At 45.7% G+C, this 22,399-nt stretch overlaps 1 protein-coding gene across 1 annotated transcript in view; it reads left to right on the forward strand.

Moving 5' to 3' along the window:
- Window positions 1-2,216: 2,216 nt before the first annotated feature.
- GRIN3A (glutamate ionotropic receptor NMDA type subunit 3A) overlaps window positions 2,217-22,399 on the forward strand; it is a gene marked incomplete at both ends in the record, with an annotated part of 77,715 nt that continues 57,532 nt past the window's right edge. Inside the window, one exon of the mRNA XM_084278354.1 lies at window positions 2,217-2,888. Coding sequence (XP_084134480.1) covers window positions 2,217-2,888 — 672 coding nt within the window. The remainder of the gene's footprint in view (window positions 2,889-22,399) is intronic.

The raw sequence follows: 22,399 nt of genomic DNA on the forward strand, positions 1-22,399 counted from the left end.
GAGAGGAAGATACCAAGAAATAAAAATGTAGTTAAAAGATAAGAAAAAAAAAAAGGAGAATAAAAGGGAATATAGTAAACTGTCATTAACTTTTAAATAAATTAGTTTACCTTTCCACACAGCAGCTGGAAGAGTCAGTCTTGGCCTACAGACCACCACTCTGCCATTCCTAGTTTTCCACCTAGGAAGCAATTTTGCAATCACATACCAATTTCAAGAGAGCAGTATGGGAGAAGCACTAGTTTTGCAAGTCGTTCGCAAGATGGTGGGTATGTGCTAACCTGATGGAGGTAAGGGCATGAGAGACAGGGAAATACCAGCCCAGATGCACAAGACCTTGTAACACCTTGCTTTGAAGATGGTACACCTCTGGTGACCTCTCCTCAAGAAAGATGAATTTAAATCAGCAAACACACAGGTCAGACCTGTTGGAGGGTAGCAACGGCCTCTTTTGCACAGCTGGAAGAAAAGTGTTTCCTTCTGCAGGTATGTTGTGCATACTGAACGAAGCAGAGGGATACGATGTTTATTCATAAATACCTCTGAAGATAAACCTCAGAGAAAGAGGAGGGGTGTTTAATGTTCAAGAGGAGAAGAGCTCTTCAAGTTAAAGCATAAGGCTAGCACTAGGTCAGGGTAAACTGTTCAAGAAATTACCAAAAGTTTTCTATCCACTCCTCAAATCGTTCTTCCAGTGGGTCAGCAGGCAGCAGAAAACCTTTGTGCTTCATTCGAACAGGGTGAATGAGCCAGGGAAAGGTGACAGGGTCTACCTGACACAAGTAGCAAACACGTCCAAGCCTCTTGGTGTCCCCTGTGCCTATGGGCAGCCTGCACCTCACTGCCAGGGAGAGCCGTGAGTTTGTTTCCCCTCTGATGGAGGAGGTGGCTGTGGGAGGGACAGGGCTTCCTCTAAGATCCTGGAGCTCAATCACTGAGCAGAATCACAACGCTGAGTGTGTCAGGGTGCTGAAGTTTTCAGACCCAAGGGTTAGCGCGGCTCCTGACCGCCCGGGACTAAACCCAGGCACAGGAACCAAGATGAGGATGGGCCAGCCCGTTGCAGACAGGCACACGAACGCAGACGTCTGCTCTGCCCCGTTTTCTCTTAGGATAAGGGTGTTCCATCATGAAAGCAATTTCAGAAAGTGTCCATGGATTGCTGAGCAGGGACTTCAGGTCCCATATGTCGAAAAATGATTCGGTTTGAAGCAACAGAGCATGAGAAAGGCATCGAGCGCAGACAGCGCTGGCTTTACCGCCGAGCACGCTGTCGGCGGAGGTGGGGACCCCCCCCCCCCCCCCCCCCCCCCCCCCCCGGCACGCAGCCCCTCTGGGAACGGAGCAGCCCCGTGTCTCTTCCTGCAATCAGAAAACTGCTTCACTTCTCCGGCGCTGTCAGGGGGAAGAGCCCCACGACAACCCCCGGGCAGAGGTTTCCGTCGGGGCTGTCCCGGGACGCTTCCCCAGGGGGGGAGCAAACAGCAGGCGCGGAGGGAGCGGGCGATGCCCCGTAAACCCTCCTTCCTCCCCAGGGCGGCCCGCGGGGGCGGCGGCGACTACAAGTCCCGGCTGCCCGGGGAGGAGCCGGCGTGGGGCTGCCGCTCGCCGTCCCTCCCGGTGGGAGCGCAGCGCAGCCCAGCGACAGCCCACAGCCCCGTGGCGGCCGCCCGGCAACTTTTCTCGCCGCCGGAGCCGGGCAGAGGAGTGCACCGAAGGCTGCGGCGGGGAAGCGGGCTGGGAGGGCTGGAAAAGGGAGCCTTGCAGGGCAATCGGGCAGGGTGCTGCAGGGTGGTGGTGGGGAGCCTTGCGTGGGAGCCAGGGACGGGACTACGGCGCAGCGGGGTGCTGAGAAGGGAAGCCGGGCAGGGGAGTCCTGCAAAAGGAGCCGGGCAGAGGAGCGGACGGTTGGGCTTGTAGAGGGGAGCCGGGGAGGGAAGGCTGGCAGTGGGGCTTCTCGCTCCGCGTAGCGCAGCCGGGCAGAGCGAGCGTCCGGGCGCAGGATCCAGGCAGGGGCGCCTTGCCGGCGGCTGCGGGGCCGGGCGGAGGGCGGCGCAGGGTGCCGCCCCGGGGCCGGGCCGCTCCAGCCCCGCGGGTCCGTGGGGGGCGGGCCGGGGGCCGGGGCCCCCCTCCAGCCCCGGGGCGTGGGCGCGGTAGCGGCGGCCCCATGGGCGGTAGCGGGGGCGGCTCTGCGCGGGGGCCGTCCGCCGCGGCTGATGCCGCTGCCGGCCGCCCGCGGGGCGGCTGAGGCGGGCGGCGGGGCCGGGGGAGGCGGCGGGCGGCTCCCGGCCATGTGGTGGCCGGGGGTGCGCGGGCTCCTGGGCCGGGCGTGCCTGCTGCTGCTGCCGCCCTGCGCCCTGGTGCTGGCGGCGGTGCCCGGCTCCGCGTCCCACCCGCAGCCCTGTCAGATCCTGCGGCGCATCGGGCACACCGTCAGGGTGGGGGCCACCCACCTGCAGCCTCGCGCCGCCGCATGGCCCGGGGAGGCGGCGGGCGGGCAGCGGGCAGCCGGTAGCCCCGAGGAGGGGAGCGCCCCGCGGCCTCCCCCCTCGCCCTCGCCGCGGGACGCGCTGCTGCTGGCCGTGGCGAACCTCAACGGCATGGCTGGGCTGCTCCCCTACAACCTGTCCCTGGAGGTGGTGATGGCGATCGAGGCGGGGTTGGGCGACCTGCCCCTCTTCCCCTTCTCTTCCCCCAGCGCCTCCTGGAGCAACGACCCCGTCTCCTTCCTGCAGAGCCTCTGCCACACCGTGGTGGTGCAGGGGGTCTCCGCCATCCTCGCCTTCCCGCAGAGCCGCGGGGAGATGTTGGAGCTGGACTTCATCTCGTCGGCGCTGCGCATCCCCGTGGTCAGCATCGTGCAGGGCGAGTTCCCCCGGCGGAGCCCGGTAAGGCTTCGGGGGGCGCGGAGCGACGGGTAGGGGCTGCCCCCGCCCGGGGGCAGAGCAGCGCGCTGCTCCTCCGCGCGGGCGCAGCCACCCCCGCGTACCCCGCCGGGAAGGGCCGGGGTCCGTCCGGCTCGCGGCTGGTCACGGGCGTGGGAGCCGGGCAGCGGTCGGGGTGGCGAGGGGCACTGCCCGAGTCCTGCCCGGGGACGAGCATTCGGAGTCTGTGGCCGCCGGAATCGCTTTCTTGGTCCTTCGCTCCTCTTCTTGCGTCCTCTCCGGCGCTGGCTCGCAGCTCCGGGATGGAGTGGGACGAGCACCGTCTGTATAGAAAGGCAGAGCTCGGTGGCAAAAGCGGAGTTGTGAGCCCGAAGTCAAACGCCGTGTTAAGTTGTAGAGTTGAGAGGGGAAAGGGGATCCAGGACGTGCTGTAGTGAGAAGCTGCTCCTCTGGAGGTCCTTACCTTGGCTGCTGTAGAAGGACACGCTTCCCAAACCAAAATAAGGTTGTTGGAAGGGGGAAGAGAAACCAAAACAACAAACTAAAAGCCAAACCAAAAAGCAGCCTTGAAAAACAGCGTTCAGGATGTTTATTGCTGGTCTCGATGCTGTGCTCTCTTTGTGTGGGGACACTGTAAGTTGTTCACCAGGTGACACTTCTCAGGAAGTTGTTCACTGTAAGTGGACTTGGCATGGAGTGTCTGAACCATGAGGATTTACTTTGCTCATAGTTCATGCATTGCAGCTAGATCATATTTTTGCTAAATCTAATTGCTCGACTAAAGAAGTAAAAAACAAAGCCTGTGTCTGTGGTTGTTCAGCTACAATGGAAACAAAATTTGCTGTGTTTGTCTGAGGCACAAATAGTGATGTCCAAAGGGAGCTAAACTTCCTATCGTCAGAGATGGCACCTGAGTGTTACACAGTCTGGATAAAGGTGGTTGTTTAGTATTTTGTAAATGCATATTTGATACTAGTAATAAGAGTTGGAGGAGAAAGCTCTATTCTGTGTGGCCCATACAAGGGAAGTCATGAGTAAAATGGCAGAAGCTGCCATTTAAGTAGCCAGGAGAAATAGTTGTTTAATATAAAAAGAGATAATTCAACTTTGCTCCCAAAATGTAATTAGAAAAAAAAAAAAGATTACAAACTGTATTTGATTTGCAAAAGCAAATTCAAAATCCAGCCTGGCTCACTGTTAGACTTCTGTATCTTTTCTGTTAGGTTGCAACAGAAAAGCTGGGAAAAGAAAGTCCGTGCTAGCCAGCTCCTAGGCTGTAATTGAAGATGTGACATCTGTATGCTGGTCTGAACTCAGATAGTTTTCGCTACCACAGCAAAACCCACGTAACTCAGGTTTCTGTAAATTTATACAGAAACTCGAGGGTAACCAGTGCCACTGAATGCCGCTATTGGTGCATGTTTGGTGCCAGTAACATCCCAGTTTGCACAGTTACATCTACTAGCCTTACAGCTACAGTCACAATTGTGCTGGATTCAATAGCCAAAGCTCCCTGAAGACCAGGTCCTGAACCCAGCATCTCCTTGCTTTGTCTGTTAAAACCAGAATTATTTTCTTTTTTACCTTAGAGATGGGTCTAAGTTCATTCAAAGCTGCCTGAGGCCACAAGTAAGTGTTAAACGGATACAGAATAGGGTTAGAGTCATTGCTCCTTTCCACAGACTTCAAAGCTCCTGCTTAACTTTAAAATTGTTCTCAGCGGGGAGCCAACTGGATCAGTCTCTCCAAATCAGGACTTTGTTCTTAGGCAGGCATATGTCGTTGTCTTCAGTGACAGTGAAAGCAATGCCTGACATTGAACTTGTGCTGAATAGAGTCCCTTTTTTTTTTTTTTCCAACTAAGCTAAAAAAGTCACTCTTCAAGGCTTTGTGGATTTAAAAAAAACCCCTCAGCCTTACTCAAAGGCCAGCAAGTAATACGAGTATATTACTCTTTGAAGATTGGCTTGGAGGGCTGACATCTTCCTGGACACTCTTTTTTTCATACTTTCACGTAATAAATACCATTCTAAGGCTAACTCAGGAGGCAATGCTGCAGCAGTCTTACCTCCCATTCCTCCCAGTTACAGGGTGTCCAACAGCATCTTGTGCCCAGGAGACCCCTGAGATGTTTGTCTCAGCAGCATATGGTGTCCTACTGTGTGCTGCTGGCAGGGATTTTTTTTGTCACTCTCAGCTCCATGTCCACTGACATGAAATGAACATATTGTGGACCTCCCACCCTCCCAGCTTAGCAGCCCCAGAGCCACAGACTGGGTGCTTCTGTTGGCTGGCAGTTTTAGAAGGTGCAAGTATAAATGACATCTTTGTAGGCGAGGCAGGTTTTGCTAATAAGCCCAGCATGTGGGCTTTATTTGGGGAAGAAAAGTCAGGAAGAAAAGACTGAGATCTAACCCTGCTTCTGAAATGTGAAGCATCAGCCTCCCTGGAGCTGCCCTTCCTGCTGATACTTTGGCAGAAACATACACATACTGTGCTTGCACCACTGCTGAATGTTAGCATTTATTACTTCATACAAAAGTTTACAATAAGCAGATCCTCATTGTAATTGAAAAGTCTTTTGATGTTTGAGAAAATCTTCCCTAATGTGGTGAAAGGCAAAACTTTAAATGATAAAGAAGATCATGAACTGAAGACACTGTGATTATACTACTGGTTGTTGCCTCTGTGAATCTGATTATAACAGTTCAAACATGTAACATAGGGGGAACATCCACAGTGTCACAGCTGGGTAGCTAGTCAGCTGGATAGCTGGAGTGTTTTCAAAAGTTTTGTGGCTGCTCGAGCATCTTCAAGAGTCCATTTGTCATTAAATTCTGCTGAAGTGTAAAAAAAAGGAAAAAAAGGAAAAGTGGTCTTCCCTTGTGACAATTAATAATCACAAGACAACAGCCATCACATGCTGTGGTACAGCATTCATTCTCTCACAAGCAAAGGCTTTTGCTGGAGGCTTGGCACATGTGGCTTCAAGGGATTCTACACCGAGTAGTGCAACATACATTTTTCATTTTCATTTGTATATGTGATTTAATGACTAACAGGTACTGACAATAAATCTAGACATGGTTATGACCAGTAAAAAGCTGTTTACTTTTCTGAGATTACAGGCAGTCCTGTAAATTTTCAGAGTGTGGGTAAGCAAAAGTAACAATTTACCCCTATATTTCATGGAGCAGAAAAAACACTGGGCTGTTTTACTACTAACATGAACGCAGATTGCACTGCAGCTTTGGCAGGTCATTATTTTGGAGACAGCAGCTCACAAACACTGATACCACTGAGGCAAGGCTTGTCTTGTTGCGTATGTTTGTATAAAGAAACAGACTTTACTTTTTCATTCCAAGACTACCAACATCCTTTCCCAAGAATGGGGCAGGGATCTGATCCAGGGAACATGAAATAAAAATGGTATCACTTCCAGTACTACAGTTCAGAGCCAGAAGTTTGGAAAGTATAGTCCATAATATCCATTTTATAGGTGATACTATCAGAAACACAGGGGAGATCATGTTTGCCAAAGCGTTCTCTGAACTTCAGGACTCAGGGAGTATTTTCAGTGGGTTTCAGATAAATCGGTAGCTCTGATGTCTTTTAACATGAAAGGGAATCTTCTCCAGAGCAGTGAAACAGAATAAAGTGAATCTGAATCATCAGTCCCTGCATAGCCAGTCTGTGCTTTATCTGGTTTCCCGAGGAACTGGAATTGCTGGCACTGCCGATTGCTGCTGTGACTTAAGAGAGGGTCAGAAGAATAAATAAGTCAGGTTTTTAGGTTAAACAGTGTATTTTCTGGTGAAGTAGCAAGTTCAGCCTCAGAACAGATGCTGTACAAAGAGACTACAGTTAACATTTAATTTTTAAATTTGTTTTTAAAGGAATTAATGTTTCTTTTAAAAACAGCTTTGTAGTTTATACAACTCAAACCATCCTGGGTGGGGAATTACATATCTTTCCCTTTTGTAAATAGCCAGATATACCACTGCATCCTCAGAAGTCATTCTGACTGGCTAGACAGTGGCTATGCAGAGCACCAGCAAAGGCAGGTAGAAATTACAGCAAGGGAATGGAGATCTAAAAAAACCTAACGACATCTTTTTTTCCCTCCTGCAAGCCAAAAATTGCATTTTTTGCAGAAAAGCATTTTTGATTTAAAAAAAAATTAAAATATTTTAAAATCTCATTTTCCAGGAGAGACTGCAAAACACATCCTTACCTGCAGGCTCCAGTAATTCAGACTATCATTCCTAACCTGATTTAGTCCAAGTGCAGAAGTGTGTACTAGTTACTGTGCAGATGAGGAATATGTATTCAGTCTTTTCCTGTGACCACCAGCGCTCCTCACCTCATGCTGCATAAATGCTGTGGCATATACCTTTTGTGCACTTCGAGAGGGTTTATGAGAGGTACCTCAAGGAAAAAAGTGTGGCAATTGAAAGGACATGCAAACAAAAGTTCAGCTGCTTCTCTTTCAGACAAAGGTCCCTGTGCAGTTTTGCTCAAAGTGTGCTTTTGAGACTTGAACAAATTGGGCCACACAACTACAATGCAGCAGGAGCAGGGAAGTGATAGTTTGTTGTGCTCAGCTCTGGTGTGGCCACATCTTGAATAGCGTGTCCAGTTTTGGGCCCCTCACTATTAGAAGGACATCGAGATGATGGAGCGTGTCCAGAGGAAGGCGATGGAGCTGGTGAAGGGTCTGGAGCACAAGTCCTGTGAGGAACGGCTGAGGGAGCTGGGGCTTTTTAGTCTTGAGAAAAGGAGGCTGAGGGGAGACCTCATCACTCTCTACAGCTACCTGCAAGGTGGTTGCAGAGATGTCAGGGTTGGTCTCTTCTCTTGGGTAACAAGTGATAGGATGAGAGGGAATGGCTTAAAATTGTACCAGGGGAGATTTAGGTTAGATATCAGGAAGGATTTCTTTCCTGAAAGGGTTGTCAGGCATTGGAACAGGCTGCCCAGGGAGGTGGTGAAGTCACCATTCCTGGGGGTATTTAAAAGTTGTGTAGATGAAGTGCTTAAGGACATGGGCTAGAGTTGGACTAGTCAGGGTTGGATTCAATGATCTTAAAAGTCTCTTCCAACCCAGGTGATTCTGTGATAAAGTGAGAGTCCTTTTACATTGTCATCTGTGAAAAAGCTGTATATGTAACTTAAAGTTTAGCTCCATAGCCAGGTATACTGAAGAGTCATTAATTCTTTTAAACACAGATTTCAGACGCATAACTGATGTTTTGCTGGGAATGTTCTGGTCCTAGGTGAAAGAGGTCTTCTCATGCTAGCAGTCCTGTATTACACTATTTACAACCTGATCCAGCCTCCTTCCTCTCACATGCTTCTCCCCAATATCTTAAGTTGTCCCCAGGTTGTTACTTTCAGAATGGCACCACTTGTGCGACTCTACCGTGTTGGGCATTGTCAGCTATGACAGTAGCACAGTTTTCATAGTTCACTGTGTTGTCAACTGGAGCCAATCTGTTACCTGTAAGTTGATAAATGATGTTGAAGGGAGAGCCCTTGTTTATATTCTTGTCCATGGTCAGAAAGCTGTCAAGTTTTGTGAAAGTGATGTTGGCATAGCATTTGGGAGTTGTATTGCCACCTCTTTGTTTTGTGGGAGTTTTTTCACCTTGTTTAATGCTCAGGATCTGTTTTGTGTGTGTGTTGCACACTTGATAGTACAGAAGTCATCCTTGTCCCCTAAACTCTCAGAGTCATAATAAGCATCATGTAAAACACCACTAGAAGCATACAGTCACGTAAAACAACACTGCAGCCAACCTACCCATGGGGACTTCCTTCAGTTCCTCTATCAACAAGGTTTGCATGCTCAGAAGCATGGGATAATGAAAAGAAAGTAAAGGATTTGTCTCTTTTTTCCAGTTACATTGTTGAAGGAGAATTCAGTTCATTGTGACTGTAAAGGATCCTTTTTTTCAGAATGCAGGAAAGGGGTGAAAGTATGGTTACTTTCAGTTCTCTCCTCTGCATCCTTAACTTTAACATCACATTGAGACAGGAGGCTGGAGCTTTACTGAGGTGAACTTTCAGTGCCATCTGCAACCCCTCTCCCTGGGCACAGGCCACTCAGAAACACACTGAATTCACTATCCTGCTACTGGGCAGGATATTAAGGGGCTTTGTAGCTTAGAATATTTTGGCATGGTATGTGATAATGTATATGACACTTTTAGGTATGAGAACATTGCTGTTTTTCAAGGTGGTTTTCTGCTTATGGAGGAGCAAATTTTGGGGGTGAAAAAGTGTTTTCAAGCATATTGATCTAAGACTTTGAAAAGTGGGTAGTGCAGCTTTATTTGAAATACATACACCAGAGACTGTTCGTTTGAGTGGCTTCAAGTCAACAGTGAGCAATCTATTTCAAATACAGCAAGGGGTTATTACCCAGATTTAGAATGTGCACTGAGTCTATAATTATTTAAGGTATCTGACTCTGGGAATCCTTAGATAAAATTATGCCAATGATCACTTTGTTCTTGAAGTACATCCAGTTCTGTCCAGTTTTATCAAATCACGTAGTCAAATTTATAAATTCTGTTGTATGTTCAGTTACATCAATTCCATTTGAAGAGGTTGGTGAAGAGTTAAGATTCAGTGAAAGGGTGGAGGGAAGGTGATTCTTGTAGTTAAATACTATGCCAGTGGATGTTCCCTATATGAATGAAAAGCAAGTATCTATATTGAATTGGTATGAAAACTCAAAAGCAAAGATACCTGCTTTGTAGTTTGATATGCATTTTATTAATAGTCTATTTCCTCTCTGTACTCACGATATCATACTAGATTCTGGAGAAAATATCTGAGCTGGCTAGTAACAAGATTTTCTCATTCCTCATAGCGTGCTGCGTCTCTGATGCAGAGAAGGAGGCTGAGGGCAGACCTCGTCATGGTCTGTGGCTTCCTTACAAGGGGGAGTGAAGGGGCAGGTGCTGATCTCTTCTCTTTGGTGCCCAGGGTTAGAACACAAGCATGAAGCTGCGATGGGGTAAGTTTAGGTTGGATGTTAGGAAGAGGTTTTTAGTGAGATTCTTTACTGAGAGAGTGGTTGGGCACTGGCACAGGCTCCCCAGGGTCACAGCACCGAGCTTGCATGAGTTTAAGAGGTGCCTGGACGATGCACTTAGTCCCATGCTCTGACTTAGCTGGTCCTGTGTGGAGCCAGGAGTTGGACTTGATGATCCTTAGGGGTCCCTTCCAACTTCTATGATTCTATTCTAAAAAGCTGAGTTAAAATCAAATTCGGTACCGTGCATTATGTTTTCTTCTTCATCTTTTGCTACTCTGGGTATTCACTATGTCTTCCTCATCGCATAGCCTAGAAAAGGTCTTTCACAATACACAGCCCAAACTTATGTTAATAATGAGTGATTAAACTATGACAGGGTTAAATTGTTACTTGTTACTTTACTGAAAGACATGTTTTATTAGGTGAAACACCAAAGAATACTTAGCTGTACTCACCAAGTAAAAATGAAAAATTTGACAAATTCAAAGACAATTTGCTAGCAGATGCTATATGAACACATAAGTTACAGAACCAAACAGATTATTAACAAAGAAATACTTTCTATAATTGTAAGCTGGGGTGTTCAGTATAACTTGCTCCAAGAATTTTTCCACAAGAGTCAGAGAAAGCATCCCATCTTTCTACTAAAATACTTGGCAGACCTAGGTAAATATGGCTGTGGAAATTAGAAAACCTCCAAGGATCTTGTCATGCTATATATTATTCAATTCGGTGCTCAAGTTAGGTTCAAATACTACTTAAAAATGTTGTACTCTAGGCTATATTTAATGAGTTACTTGTTGGCTGTAACCTATGAAACACTGAAAACTCACTTAAGTAGAACTTCAGTTTACGTTGGATTTAGCTACAGTTTTAAGTGATCAAGTAAAACGTTCATCTTGTGTTCCATTCTTTTTCTTTGTGGATTTCCATGTGTTGGGGATTTGTTTTTTGTTTTTTTTTTTTTAAATGTGAAAGAAATCCAGGCACAGCATGGCTAGAATTTATGTAGTTCCTATAATTAGCAGAAAAGAGGGAGAAGCACAGTTTCTTTTTAAATTCTAGATCTGTCTTTCAAAGAAGAATCATACAAATCCATGTTTCTAGGAAGGGGAGGGGAGGGGAAAGGATCATCTTTCCAGTTTGGTTGGACAAGAGTACCCTGCATCTCACTGCAATACTAAGCATTGCAGAGTTTATTCTCAATAGCTGAAAGAAGCCAGGGAAAAGCGGGGGAAGAAAACAAGGAAGCAAGGAAACTAGATACATAAATGTCAGTGACACAGGGAGAGAGAAGGAGGAAAAAAATGAGAGGAAACAAATGAAGAGGTGCTCCTCTCTGTCTCTTTACTTTTTTGTAATTCCAGAAGCGTTAAAAACAAGGGAACTGAATTTTACATGAGCACGCTGTATAAAGAGCTGGGATCACCAAGCACAAAGCAGAGCAGCTTGCCCAAGTCAGCACTGGATCAGCAGAGCTGTCTTGATCCTTGGCTAAGGATAGTTACTTCCAGGGTGTAATGCTTCCCCAACACATTGTGCAGACCTCCCAGGGAGCTGCAAACCAACTTTGGGAAGCAGCAAAAGGAACAGGGTTTAGATGGCCTAGCAGAGTGTGTGAAAAGTCAGTGTGGGTGGGTGGAATTAGGGGAGGGCCTTTTCTCCCCCTACTTGGTGCTGAGAATTACAGTAAGAGAGATGCACCTGGGTGTCTCAGGATACAGTCCCACTTGATGCTGTGGCACTGGGTGTCAGATGTCTTGTGGTCAGCATTTTAGAGTGCCTGGAGTTCACCTGGTTACATGCAGAAAGGGCCCAAAAGGGATTTCCTAAAGAGTGGGAGCCAGTTCAGACATGAAATCTTTGGGATTGCAGCACTGAAAATCAGCGGCTGTTCCGTACTTCTGGCCTGGCCCTGAAGGTCTACCCGTTTTCCCAAACACCTCATCAATCAGCCAAATCGGTTTTTACCACCATGGGAGGAGGATGTGCAGATGGTGGAAGTAACAGCAGATCCGAAAGAAAGATTTAAGCTTGAGTAGGCAGCAATGATAGATGATTCATTTATTAAGGGAGTCACACTCGAGCAAAGCCATTTGTGCAAGGGACTCCTTGTCAGTGTGACTAAGAAGTTCACAATCTGGCCCTGAGTGCTTCACAGCTGTCACATCAAAAGCTACTAACATTACTCTTGGTAACTATGGACAACTGCATGAAGAAGAAGGGGCTTGACAATGCAGCATACCACAAACCACAATAAGCCACAGTAATTGTTAAGTGCCGCCTTTGCAGGGCATGGCAACCCAACATTTATGTACACGTGGCCTTGGGATTTGGTTTGGGCTGTACACAAGGTTTCAAAACATCTCCCTGTGCAAGTTTGATGTTCAGCACTCCTAAGTTTACTGTATCCCTTCCCCACAGTATAGCACAATGCAGCCACTCACAAGTGTCTTACATCCCTGTAGCATGTGTGTACTGTGTTGGCAGAGGTACAGAGCAAATGTCTACCACTGCTGTGCAAGGCAGTCATCCTGATCTCTGTGAGCTGTGTGAGTGTGTTATCAGCAGTTTGAGAGATGATGCTCAACCTCTGGGATGTGCCCCACTGCACGGAGTCTCCTTTGCCATGGGCTGCATCCTTGCAGGAGTGGTGAGCTGGGAGAGCCCTCAGGAGTTGTCTGGAAGGTTTCCACTTGGCACGGGTTGGAAAAGATCCAGTGTGCAGCGTGCTGGCTAATTAACTTTTATCTGAAATGTTTCAGTCACCTGAATTTGCATAGCTGCAGGCAGCAGATGGGGAGGTGGAGAAGGAGGGGGAGAAGAGTGAACGTGAATACAGGTGCACCCTCGGCTGCCAATAAAGCACAGTAATCGGCGAAATTACTGGATCGTTTGATTGTTGTTATTATATAGGAGAAATCAAATGTTAGGGAATTCAGAAGCAGGCACCATTTTTTCCTTTGCTTGCTACAGTATTTTTATTACTTTTCCTTCATCAGCTTTCATCTGTGATGATAGTTTCCAAAGCCTATTTTACAATGTGGAAAGTATTTGAAACACTTACAAAAATCTATGAATATGCTGCACAGGCATATTTTAAACTCTTAGTATTTCCCTAAAGGCATAGTACTCTGCTTCCAGCTTTTTTTAAGACTGTGAAGGAAATGATTGCCCGTGCTGTTCATAAGATGTTTCACAAAGCTTTCTAACTTCAGACAGTGTTAAAAGGTAGATCTTCAAGCATAAACTGAGATTTTAAAACTGAAGTTTTGCATTTGTTGCAAGGAAAGAACTATTAGACATGGCAATTAATAGCCAGAAAGAGCAGCTGTATTATGCAGCAGGCTCTCTCAATGATGTTACTGATAAAGCAGTTACATTACACTCATCTTAATAGCGTACTCACTCAAACCGGCTTAACAAGAACTTTTTTTTGCAAATCAGATGAAAAGTCACAGTTTGATAGTTTTCCGGTGCTATTTTAGATGAAAGCATAATTATTTCTCACTTTCTCAGCATTTAAAACTCATATATATCAGTTAAACAGCTCTCAAGGAGACCAGTTGTTTTTAAGAATTTACTGTACTTGACGTAAGCATCAGTATATGGGAAAAATAAATGTAGCCTTTACATGGAGCTGATAGCTGCCCTCTTTTCAGTGTGCACTGGAAGTTTTATCTGTGATTTATGTCTTCTTACTACAGTAATACTGTGGAGTTGATTTTATTCCCTCATTAGAAGGGCAACAAGGTGAGAGAGTTATGTGCCTGGGTTTCCTCTGCTTAAATTGCATGTGGTAGGTGATCAACTGTAGAGCTCCAAGGGGACAAATATAAACCCAGTAACACCCTTGAAGCAAATGTGGGTAAATAAAGGGGGAAAAAAAAGATTATTTTTGGTTTAAGCTTTGAGACATGCAGACATCATGTTGCACTTGCCGAACAGGAGTTTCCAGGACCTTATTCTTGTTTCCAGAGTACAAAATGAAGCGACTCTTTGAAGGAAGGCTCCACTCTTCTGCTGCCTCTCTCTTCCAAGTCACCTGGCAAGCACACAACCTGCATCAGTAACATTTAGTGACGTTTCCTTGCTCCAGTACTGCAGAAGAAGGTGGCGTGGTGCTGTATGACTCCCCCGTCCCATTCCCCCCCGCCAACCTCTACTGCCATTTCTGCAAAACCAATTGCACTGCCTGGTGTGTCAGGCAGATGATCTGCGGTACTACCCACTACCTTCTGACTGCATAGAGAGGCAGCTCATGTTAAGAGTCCCACTGGCATCTATAAAACTGTCGACTGCAGAGCTAATGGCAGGGAAATGGTGAAACATGGCATCAGTGTTTGGTCCTCAGAGATTTGGGGCAGGGAGGGGGGGGAACCCACCTATTAATTGCCTCTTTAAAAGTTCATCTCACAACCTATCACTGTAGACATACACTGGGTAGGCTGATATGGTTAACAGTACTCTTGTGGCCTCTGATGAGGAATCTCGCATCAGCAGTCAACACAGGGAAGCCATAATGTTGATTATTCAGTCACCCTTATGATCATCTTTATAGACATTAATTATTTACATAGGGCAGGGTACTTACATGCTTGTTAATTAAAACCTCCTTTTTTCATTCTGTTATACCCCTAAGATCTGTAGATGTAATCCTTCTGACAGCACTTATTTCACATTCATTGTGCCATATTCTGTTTAAGGCTATCTTTCATTGTATAAATAGAAAATCCTTCAGTGTAGAATACTTCTGCGAAAGGATTCCTTCACACTGAGAATTTCTTTTGAGAGAAAGAAATGGGTGATTGGTCTGTTTTGAATATTGATGCTGAGAATCCCCAGGAACCCTCAAATTTTATTCAGCTACACCATTTTCTACCTACTCTTCCATTTTTAGTGTGGCACGTTCATTTCACCCATTCTTAATCTTGCCCATTAGTCTTTGTTCTGAGGGCCTGTTTCCACTGTAGAGTAATGCAGATCCTAAATTAACAAAGTCTTGACTCCAGAAAAAGACCGCAAGGCTCTATTGTGATACAAATGATGAGCAACATAAATTGCTCGTCACTCACTGCTCATCACATTCTCTGAAGAGCACCAAAAATAAGACACTTATTTATAAATAGCCCGGCCTGCTAGATTCCAGTGAAACTGAATTTTATATCTTCCCACCATTTTGACAGTGCATATAAATATGTAACATGTAGTTATGAGAAAGTTAGATGTGCTGTGATGTCCTCCTTGGGCATTCACAGCCCTTACTGGTTTACAACAGAAGGATAAATTGCAAATTGAGACCTGTGGTGGGATGCAGCATGCCACATGATTAGGAGAAGAAAGATGCTTTGCTTGATGGAGAATGGGAGCTTGTTGCCCAGATCATACTGCTCTTGTATTTCTCCCCAGAACTGTATTTTAAGAGGAAAATGAAGTGAGAATTCACAGTGAATGATGCATCTGATAATCAAAAGACATTTTTTTCCGCCTGAAAAACCACCTGAAATTTCTGGAACAAGCATGAACAATGTAAGCATTTCAGGAATAACTGCATCCCAGAGCCTTCCAAAAAAATGTATGAAAGTGTTTCCTTTTACTTCACTGGCTTTGAATAGGGACCAGCTTGAGATACAGTTTTGGTTTTTGGCTGAGCCGCATGATTTTATTTTTTTCTTCCAATCTGATAAAGACAGGAATTGGAGATAGACATGAAAGCTGGAACTTGCAAATACTGCAAGTGTTCAGTTTTGCTATTCATTTTCTATAAGCATTTGTCCTAGTGTAATTTGATTACTGGACCGTTCCTGAAAAGCAAATGTTGAGGAGAACAAAACAGCTGAAACGAATCCTTTCATTCATGTGAGTATCTACGTGTTGTTTCTGATGCAGTTGCCATCATTAAAAAAAAAAACCCAAACCAAAAAAACCCCCTAACCAATATATTCAGACTTCCTCTTCGTTTAAGCGTGGTATGGATTTGCTTAGGATGAGAAACTAGTTCAGCAGGATCTGTGGCTTGTTGCTGCAATATAAAAATATACTCATAAGGGAACTTAATACCTCTATCAGCTTTAGCATTTAATTTTGCCTGACTTTGCCTTATTTTCACCTGAGAGTTCCCTTCACTTAAAAATCTATAGAAAGCCATTCACTAAGATCAAGGATAATGCAGACAATTCATCTTTTTGTGGGTCTGTATTATGCTAGCACTATGAGAGCCAATGCATGTCTTCTGAGAGTCATGCAAAATTATTACCAACTTATTAGAGAATAATAAGCAGCAAAATGGCTTATTACTGTCAATAAGAAGGGTAGAAATGAGTATGGAGTCTGACCATTGAACAGGGGACTCAAATGGGAAAATCAGTCTTGTTCAACACAAAATCATATGGCAAAATAGGTATGAGCTGAGTATGGGAACAGTTTCTGGTCTGTTGATCCAGGCATGGACATGTCCAGCTGAATGTCCTTCTTTTGTTAGAATTTTCCTCTGGAAGGTCAATAGTTGTCCAAGGATGTCAAAATCCTCAGCAAAACATCACCTGTCTGTAAACTGTGCTGAGTCTGTGTGCCTGTTTGACCACTGCCCAATGTGGTCACCGTTGGAGCAGTGGTGTGGTGCTGCGGCATCCATCCTTCCTTAGAGTATTAGCTGTGAGGTGAAGAAACAGCCAACCCAGAGAGTACCTTCGCTGCTGCTGTGCATGAAATCTTTTCTTGAGGAGGACTTTATTTAACCTGTGCAGTGTTTCTACTCACAACATGTGTGCCAAGAGATCGATGTGGCTCTCACAGTGGGGTGATTCCCCATGCGTTGACTGTGACGTTGGAGGATATTCCAGCAACCTTCACACCTTTTTGCCTGATCCTCTCTGCCCCAGTCCAACAGTCTGCATGTGCGTCAGTCCATATGCTCAACCATGTAAAATCTGCAGTGATTTTTAAGAGTGGTCTCCAAACAAATGTTGCTTACCTTTCAGAAAAGAAAAGCAAGCCTTTCACAGAAGATCTGACTTTCTGCGTGTGTCTCCTTGACTCTTTAATTCACATGGCTGGGTGGCTGTTTCATGCCGATTTATTGAGAATATATCCTGGTGGATATAGCCACCTCTAAGGGTTTTAAGCAGGGAATTTTACAGAATATTTCTGGTCCCTTGCTCAGATGGCACAGTGCAGCTTCCATGTTGATGCAAAATTCAGAGCTTATAGATTTGCACCTCGCTTAGTTTCATCCCAGGTCACTGACCTGCGCAGAAGTTAATTTGTCTTTTGGAAGACTGACCAAGAGTTACATTCAAGTGCATCATGTAAGCAGAGAAAACTGGAATGGGGAATGAAAGAAAAAAAAAGTAGTTTTTATTTCTCCAGGATAAGTGAATTTTGTTGTAGTGGATTTTTCTTTGTGGGTTCTCTCTCTCCCTGAAGCAGAGAGAGACAGCAGCTTTGATAGTATGTTCTCGCCAAACTCGTAAGAGCGGTGGTCTGTCATCCTTTCCTTTCAGGTTGTCTGGGGGAATTAGATACTCCTCTGCAACACTTTCCCTTGTTCAGAGAGTTAAAAAGAATCACTGCACCAAAAATAGTCGCTGTGAATTCCTCGTCCCCGGGCTTGGTTCACCAGACTCTGCAGAGTCACCGCGGATTATTTGCATGGAGATGGATAGACGCAAACATCTTGCTGAGATTAGTGAGACATGACGCTTTCGTATTTTATCACAAGCGCTTATCCATGTTAAACTCCCAGGGCGTGCTTCATTTTCGCTGGTTCTTACCCTCTCCTTTAGGAGGATACAATCACCCACTCAAGAAGCAGAAATAGTGCATGACTAACTATGTCACGGAACAAATGATTAACACTAAGTAGTTTGTGCTAGCTGTTTGCAAACAATCCACGTGCCGACAATTATGCTGAGGCAATTTTGTGAATACCTAACTCAATGTATTTTGCATAACTCAAGACTGGCTCCGAATCATTAAATTCATAACTTCTCTCTTGTTCGTTAAATTCATAAAAGTCATTATTTCTTCTGGTCCATAGAACTGGTACTACTAGGCTCAACTATGGTACTGGTCTGTAATGCTGTACTGGCAAAGGCTGTAAGAAGGATGGTGGCTCCGATGAACAAGGTGCCATCCAAAACGAGTTACAGCTGCTGTGCTCTAAGAGTTTGTAAGCCATGAAGTGCAGAGGAGGGCAGTCATGCGCAGGCAGATCCATTAATACATCTGATGCTTTTGGATTTGCAGCTACGTAAATAGTGATGCTTTTTCCTCCAGCTGCATCCAGCCTACCCGCAGAGGTTTTGGTCTGGCTGCCTGAGTGCCTCAAAATGCTCAGAGAGTTCATTATCATGAGCTGAGGGCCTCTTCGTCAGCTGTAATCACTCATCACCTGTCTGCTGACATCACAGTTAAAGAGCTGACTTAGAGAGAGCATAGCATCCATACATGTCATCACATGGGCTGAGGAGGGAAGACCTGAGCTGTGAGGAAGAAGATGCCTTGTGTGTCAGTAGGAAGCTCAAGCACAGACAAGAGTTAATATTGATACATTTGGAGTATTTCAGAGTCTTTTGACTTGGCAGACATGTGCATGCCTACCAGATCCTAAAGCACACAGCTCTTAAAAAAATAAAAAAACCCAGCATACTTCGGGTGTTTGGTTCTCTGCAATGAGTGTAGTGGTTTTCAGCTGTCACAGATTTGCACAAATGCTGCATAACTTTTAGGAGGAGATACATTATTTTATAAGAGAGGGATAATGAAGTAGTGGGAATTCAAGAGTTGCAACAGAAAAGGTAGAACCAGGGTTTAAAACAAAACTGGATTTGTAAAGGCCTTCCCCTTCATTTCCATGCTGCAAAGCATTCTTCCCATCAATAACATCCAGCCTGTTAAATTGTTGCTGTTACTTTCATTACCTTCTCATAAACGAAGCCAACCCCTATTAACCTGCCACAACAGCTCTTTTCCTTTCCCCCTCAAGAAAAATAAAGTATGAGTATAAAAAAAGTTTTTGCATAAATAAGTAGGATGAAGAACTTTATTTACAGTGAAGTAAATTTGTTATTTAATTCCATCATAACTGTTTGTTCAGCTGTTCCTTGTTAGTTTTTTCGACAAGGGTAAGAAGTGCATTAAACCTGCACTCCGCCAAAGTTCTTGCTAGTGGAGCACTATGGTGGGGGGCTTATGTGGTTCTCTGTGCTCACCAACAGTGGCTGGACTGTGCTGTGGAGCTTGCCCCTGGGAAGGGCATTGAGCACCAGCAGCATAACAAAAAGGGAGGGGAGGCTGTAAGGCAAAAAATACTCTATCTTTACCGTAGAGCTGCTGCACCAGGGCAGCCATCAGGGTTCATCGCCTCCAGCAGTGATTTGTCCATATGGTGCTTTTATGTAACTGCAGCAGGAATGGGACCTGCAGGGAAAGGCGGACGAGCTCCTTCTCTTGGTGTGATAGTGGGACCAACTGCACTTGCCACAGGCAGAGCCAGAGGAAGGAAGAATTACATTTATTTGGACAGTGCCAGTGTCTTGTGATTAGTGCTAGCTTCTGGCAAGTGATCGTGTCAGGCAACAACACGGATCTTCAGTACAGCCAGATGGTCCCATCAAGCATGGCATGCTGTTTTCCTGAGTGTACACGGTCACATATTTATCCTCATTCTGTGCCCACCATCACTTAAGATACACATACAGGTGAACACATTGCTTAAAGCCCATGAAGTATCAGTTACTGCAAGTCCACTGAGTCCACGCTCATTACAAAGAGGACATTAATAAGTATCATTCATATTTTATAGCAGTTTAGAATGTTGGTCTAAATGTCTAGTGCTAGGTCCCGAGTAAAAGAAATCGTGGTAGCAGTAATCTGTGCAAATATTTGTGCAGAGTGGTGAGGTGGTGGTATTGTGTCAAGCATATTTTCTGTCGTGTGTCAAGCATATGTCAGGCATTGAGATGAGAATATTGAGTCACAACTACGAGCCCTAAATGTTCATCTGATGAACTTGCACATTATAAAGGATGAAATAGGCATGGATGGTGATATGCTCTCCCAGCCCTCAAGGCAGTATTTTCTGTCACCTGCTTTCTACTTTGTGAAGTGCTGAATATGACTCTGTACCCAGAACCATTGGAATACTATGGGTAATTAGTAAGTTTCTTACAGACTTAAGCCCAGAAACCCAACCGCATCACAGGCTGCATCAAAACCAGTGTGACCAGCAGGTCAAGGGACGTGACTCTGTCCTTCTACTCTGCTCTCATGATACCCCACCTGGTGTAATGTGTCCAACTCCGGAGTCCCCAGTACAAGAAAGACATAGAGCTGTTGGAAGGAGTCTAGAGGAGACCACAAAGATGGTCAGGGGGCTGAAGCACCTCTCCTATGAAGATAGGCTGAGAGAGCTGGGGTTTTTCAGTGTGGATGAAGCTCTGGGGAGACCTTCTGGCAGACTTCCAGTACTTGAAGGGGCCTACAGGAAAGCTGGATAGGAACTGTTTATTAGTTAGTGTAGTAGCAGGACAAGGGGTAATGGGTTTAAACTGAAGGAAAGGAGATTTGGATTAGAAGTTAGGAAGAAATTCCTCCCTGTGAGGGTGGTGAGGCCCTGGCACAGGTTGTCCAGAGAAGCTGTGGATGCCACTGAATCTCTGACTGTGTTCAGGGTCAGGCTGGATGGGGCTTTCAGCAACCTGGTCTAGTGGAAGGTGTCCCTGCCCATGGCAGATGGGTTGGAATGAGATGAGCTTTGAGGTTTCTTCCAACCCAAACCAGTCTGCAATTCTGTGAGTCTGTGATTAATAAGGAAATCACAATATCTAAATGCTTGCAGACATTGGGGTCCTGATGAGGCAAGGATCAATGGGATGAGTAATACTAGTGCACTGGTAGTAGTGTAATTGTACAAATACCCCAATTATGTAACAATAAGTGATAAAATAAATGGTTGGCACTTACTCTGCACATTCTTTTATCTATTGAGGCAGCTGTGTCTAGTGCTTGAAGGAGCAGGAGATTTGAGCCCTAGATTCTGTTTCTGGCAAAATGTTGGTATATTCTCTAAGACATGTGACTTAACCAATTTTTTTTCCTTTTTTGCCCCTGATCCCTCCCTGTCTAAAAGGTGTGAGATATTTGTATTGCTGTAAGGCTTAAGATGCACAGAGAACCAGTCTCCCCCAAGCCTGTAGCGCTGCAAGGGGATGGTATGTTCCAAGTGCAGGACTCTGCACTTGGCCTTGTTAAACTTCATCCCATTGGTCTCAGCCCATGGGTCCAGTCTGTCCAGATCCCTCTGAAGAGCCTCCCTACCGTCAGGCAGATCAACACTTCCTCCCAGCTTAGTGTCAGTTTACTGAAGGGACAGTCAATCCCTTCATCCAGATAATTGATAAAGATATTGAATAAAACTGGACCCAGGACTGAGCCCTGGGGGACGCTACTTGTGACTGGCCTCCAGCTGGATTTAACTCCATTCACCACCACCCTTTGGGCCCGGCCATACAGCCAGTTTTTAACCCAGCAGAGGGTCCACCTGTCCAGGTCAGAGGCAGCCTGTTTCTCACTCAGAATGCTGTGAGAAACTGTGTCAAAGGCTTTGCTGAAGTCGAGGTACACTACATCCACAGCCTCTCCCTCATGTACTAAGCAGACCACCTTGTCATCGACAACAGTCAGGTTTGGCAGGACCTGCCTTTCATAAACCCATGTTGACTGGGCCTCATCACTCAGTTGTCGTGTGTGTATGGTGTGATAGAACTCAGGATGATCTTTTCCATGATCTTCACTGGCACTGAGGTCAAACAACAGGCCTGTAGTTTCCTGGATCCTCCCTCCAACCCTTCTTGCCAATAGGTGCAACATCTGCCAGCCTCTAGTCGAGTGGAACTTCCCCAGTCAGCCATGACTGCTGGTAGATGATGGAAAGGGGATTGGCAAACATGTTTACCAGCTCCCTCCATACTCTTGGGTGGAACCCCTCCTGCCCTATAGACTTGTGAATGTCTAATTGGCCAAACAGGTCTCTTAAGCATTTCCTCCTGGATCATGGGAGTTTTGTTTTGCTCTCCCTCCCTGTCTTCTGGCTCATGAAGCTGAATATCCAGGGAACATCCCACCTTACTATTAAAGACTGAGGCAAAGAAGGAATTAAGTACCTCAGCCTTGTCCTCATCTTTTGCCACTAATGTTCTCCCTGCATCCAGCAAGGATTGGAGATTGTCCTTGGCCCTTCTTTTGCTGTTGATGTATCTGTAGAAAGATTTTTTATTATCTTTCACAGAATTGGCTGATCTGAGTTGTAGTTGGGCTTTAGCCCTTCTGATTTTCTCTCTACATGATCTTACTTCATCCCCATAGTCCTCCGGAGATGCCTGCCCCTTCTTTCATAGATTTCCCTTTTTTTTGTGATGTCCACCCAGATCTCTCTGCTCAGCCAATCTGGTTTACTCCCTCTCAGGCT

This window comes from Gallinula chloropus, assembly GCF_964237585.1.
Source record: "Gallinula chloropus genome assembly, chromosome: Z".
Classification (NCBI taxonomy): Eukaryota; Metazoa; Chordata; class Aves; order Gruiformes; family Rallidae; genus Gallinula; species Gallinula chloropus.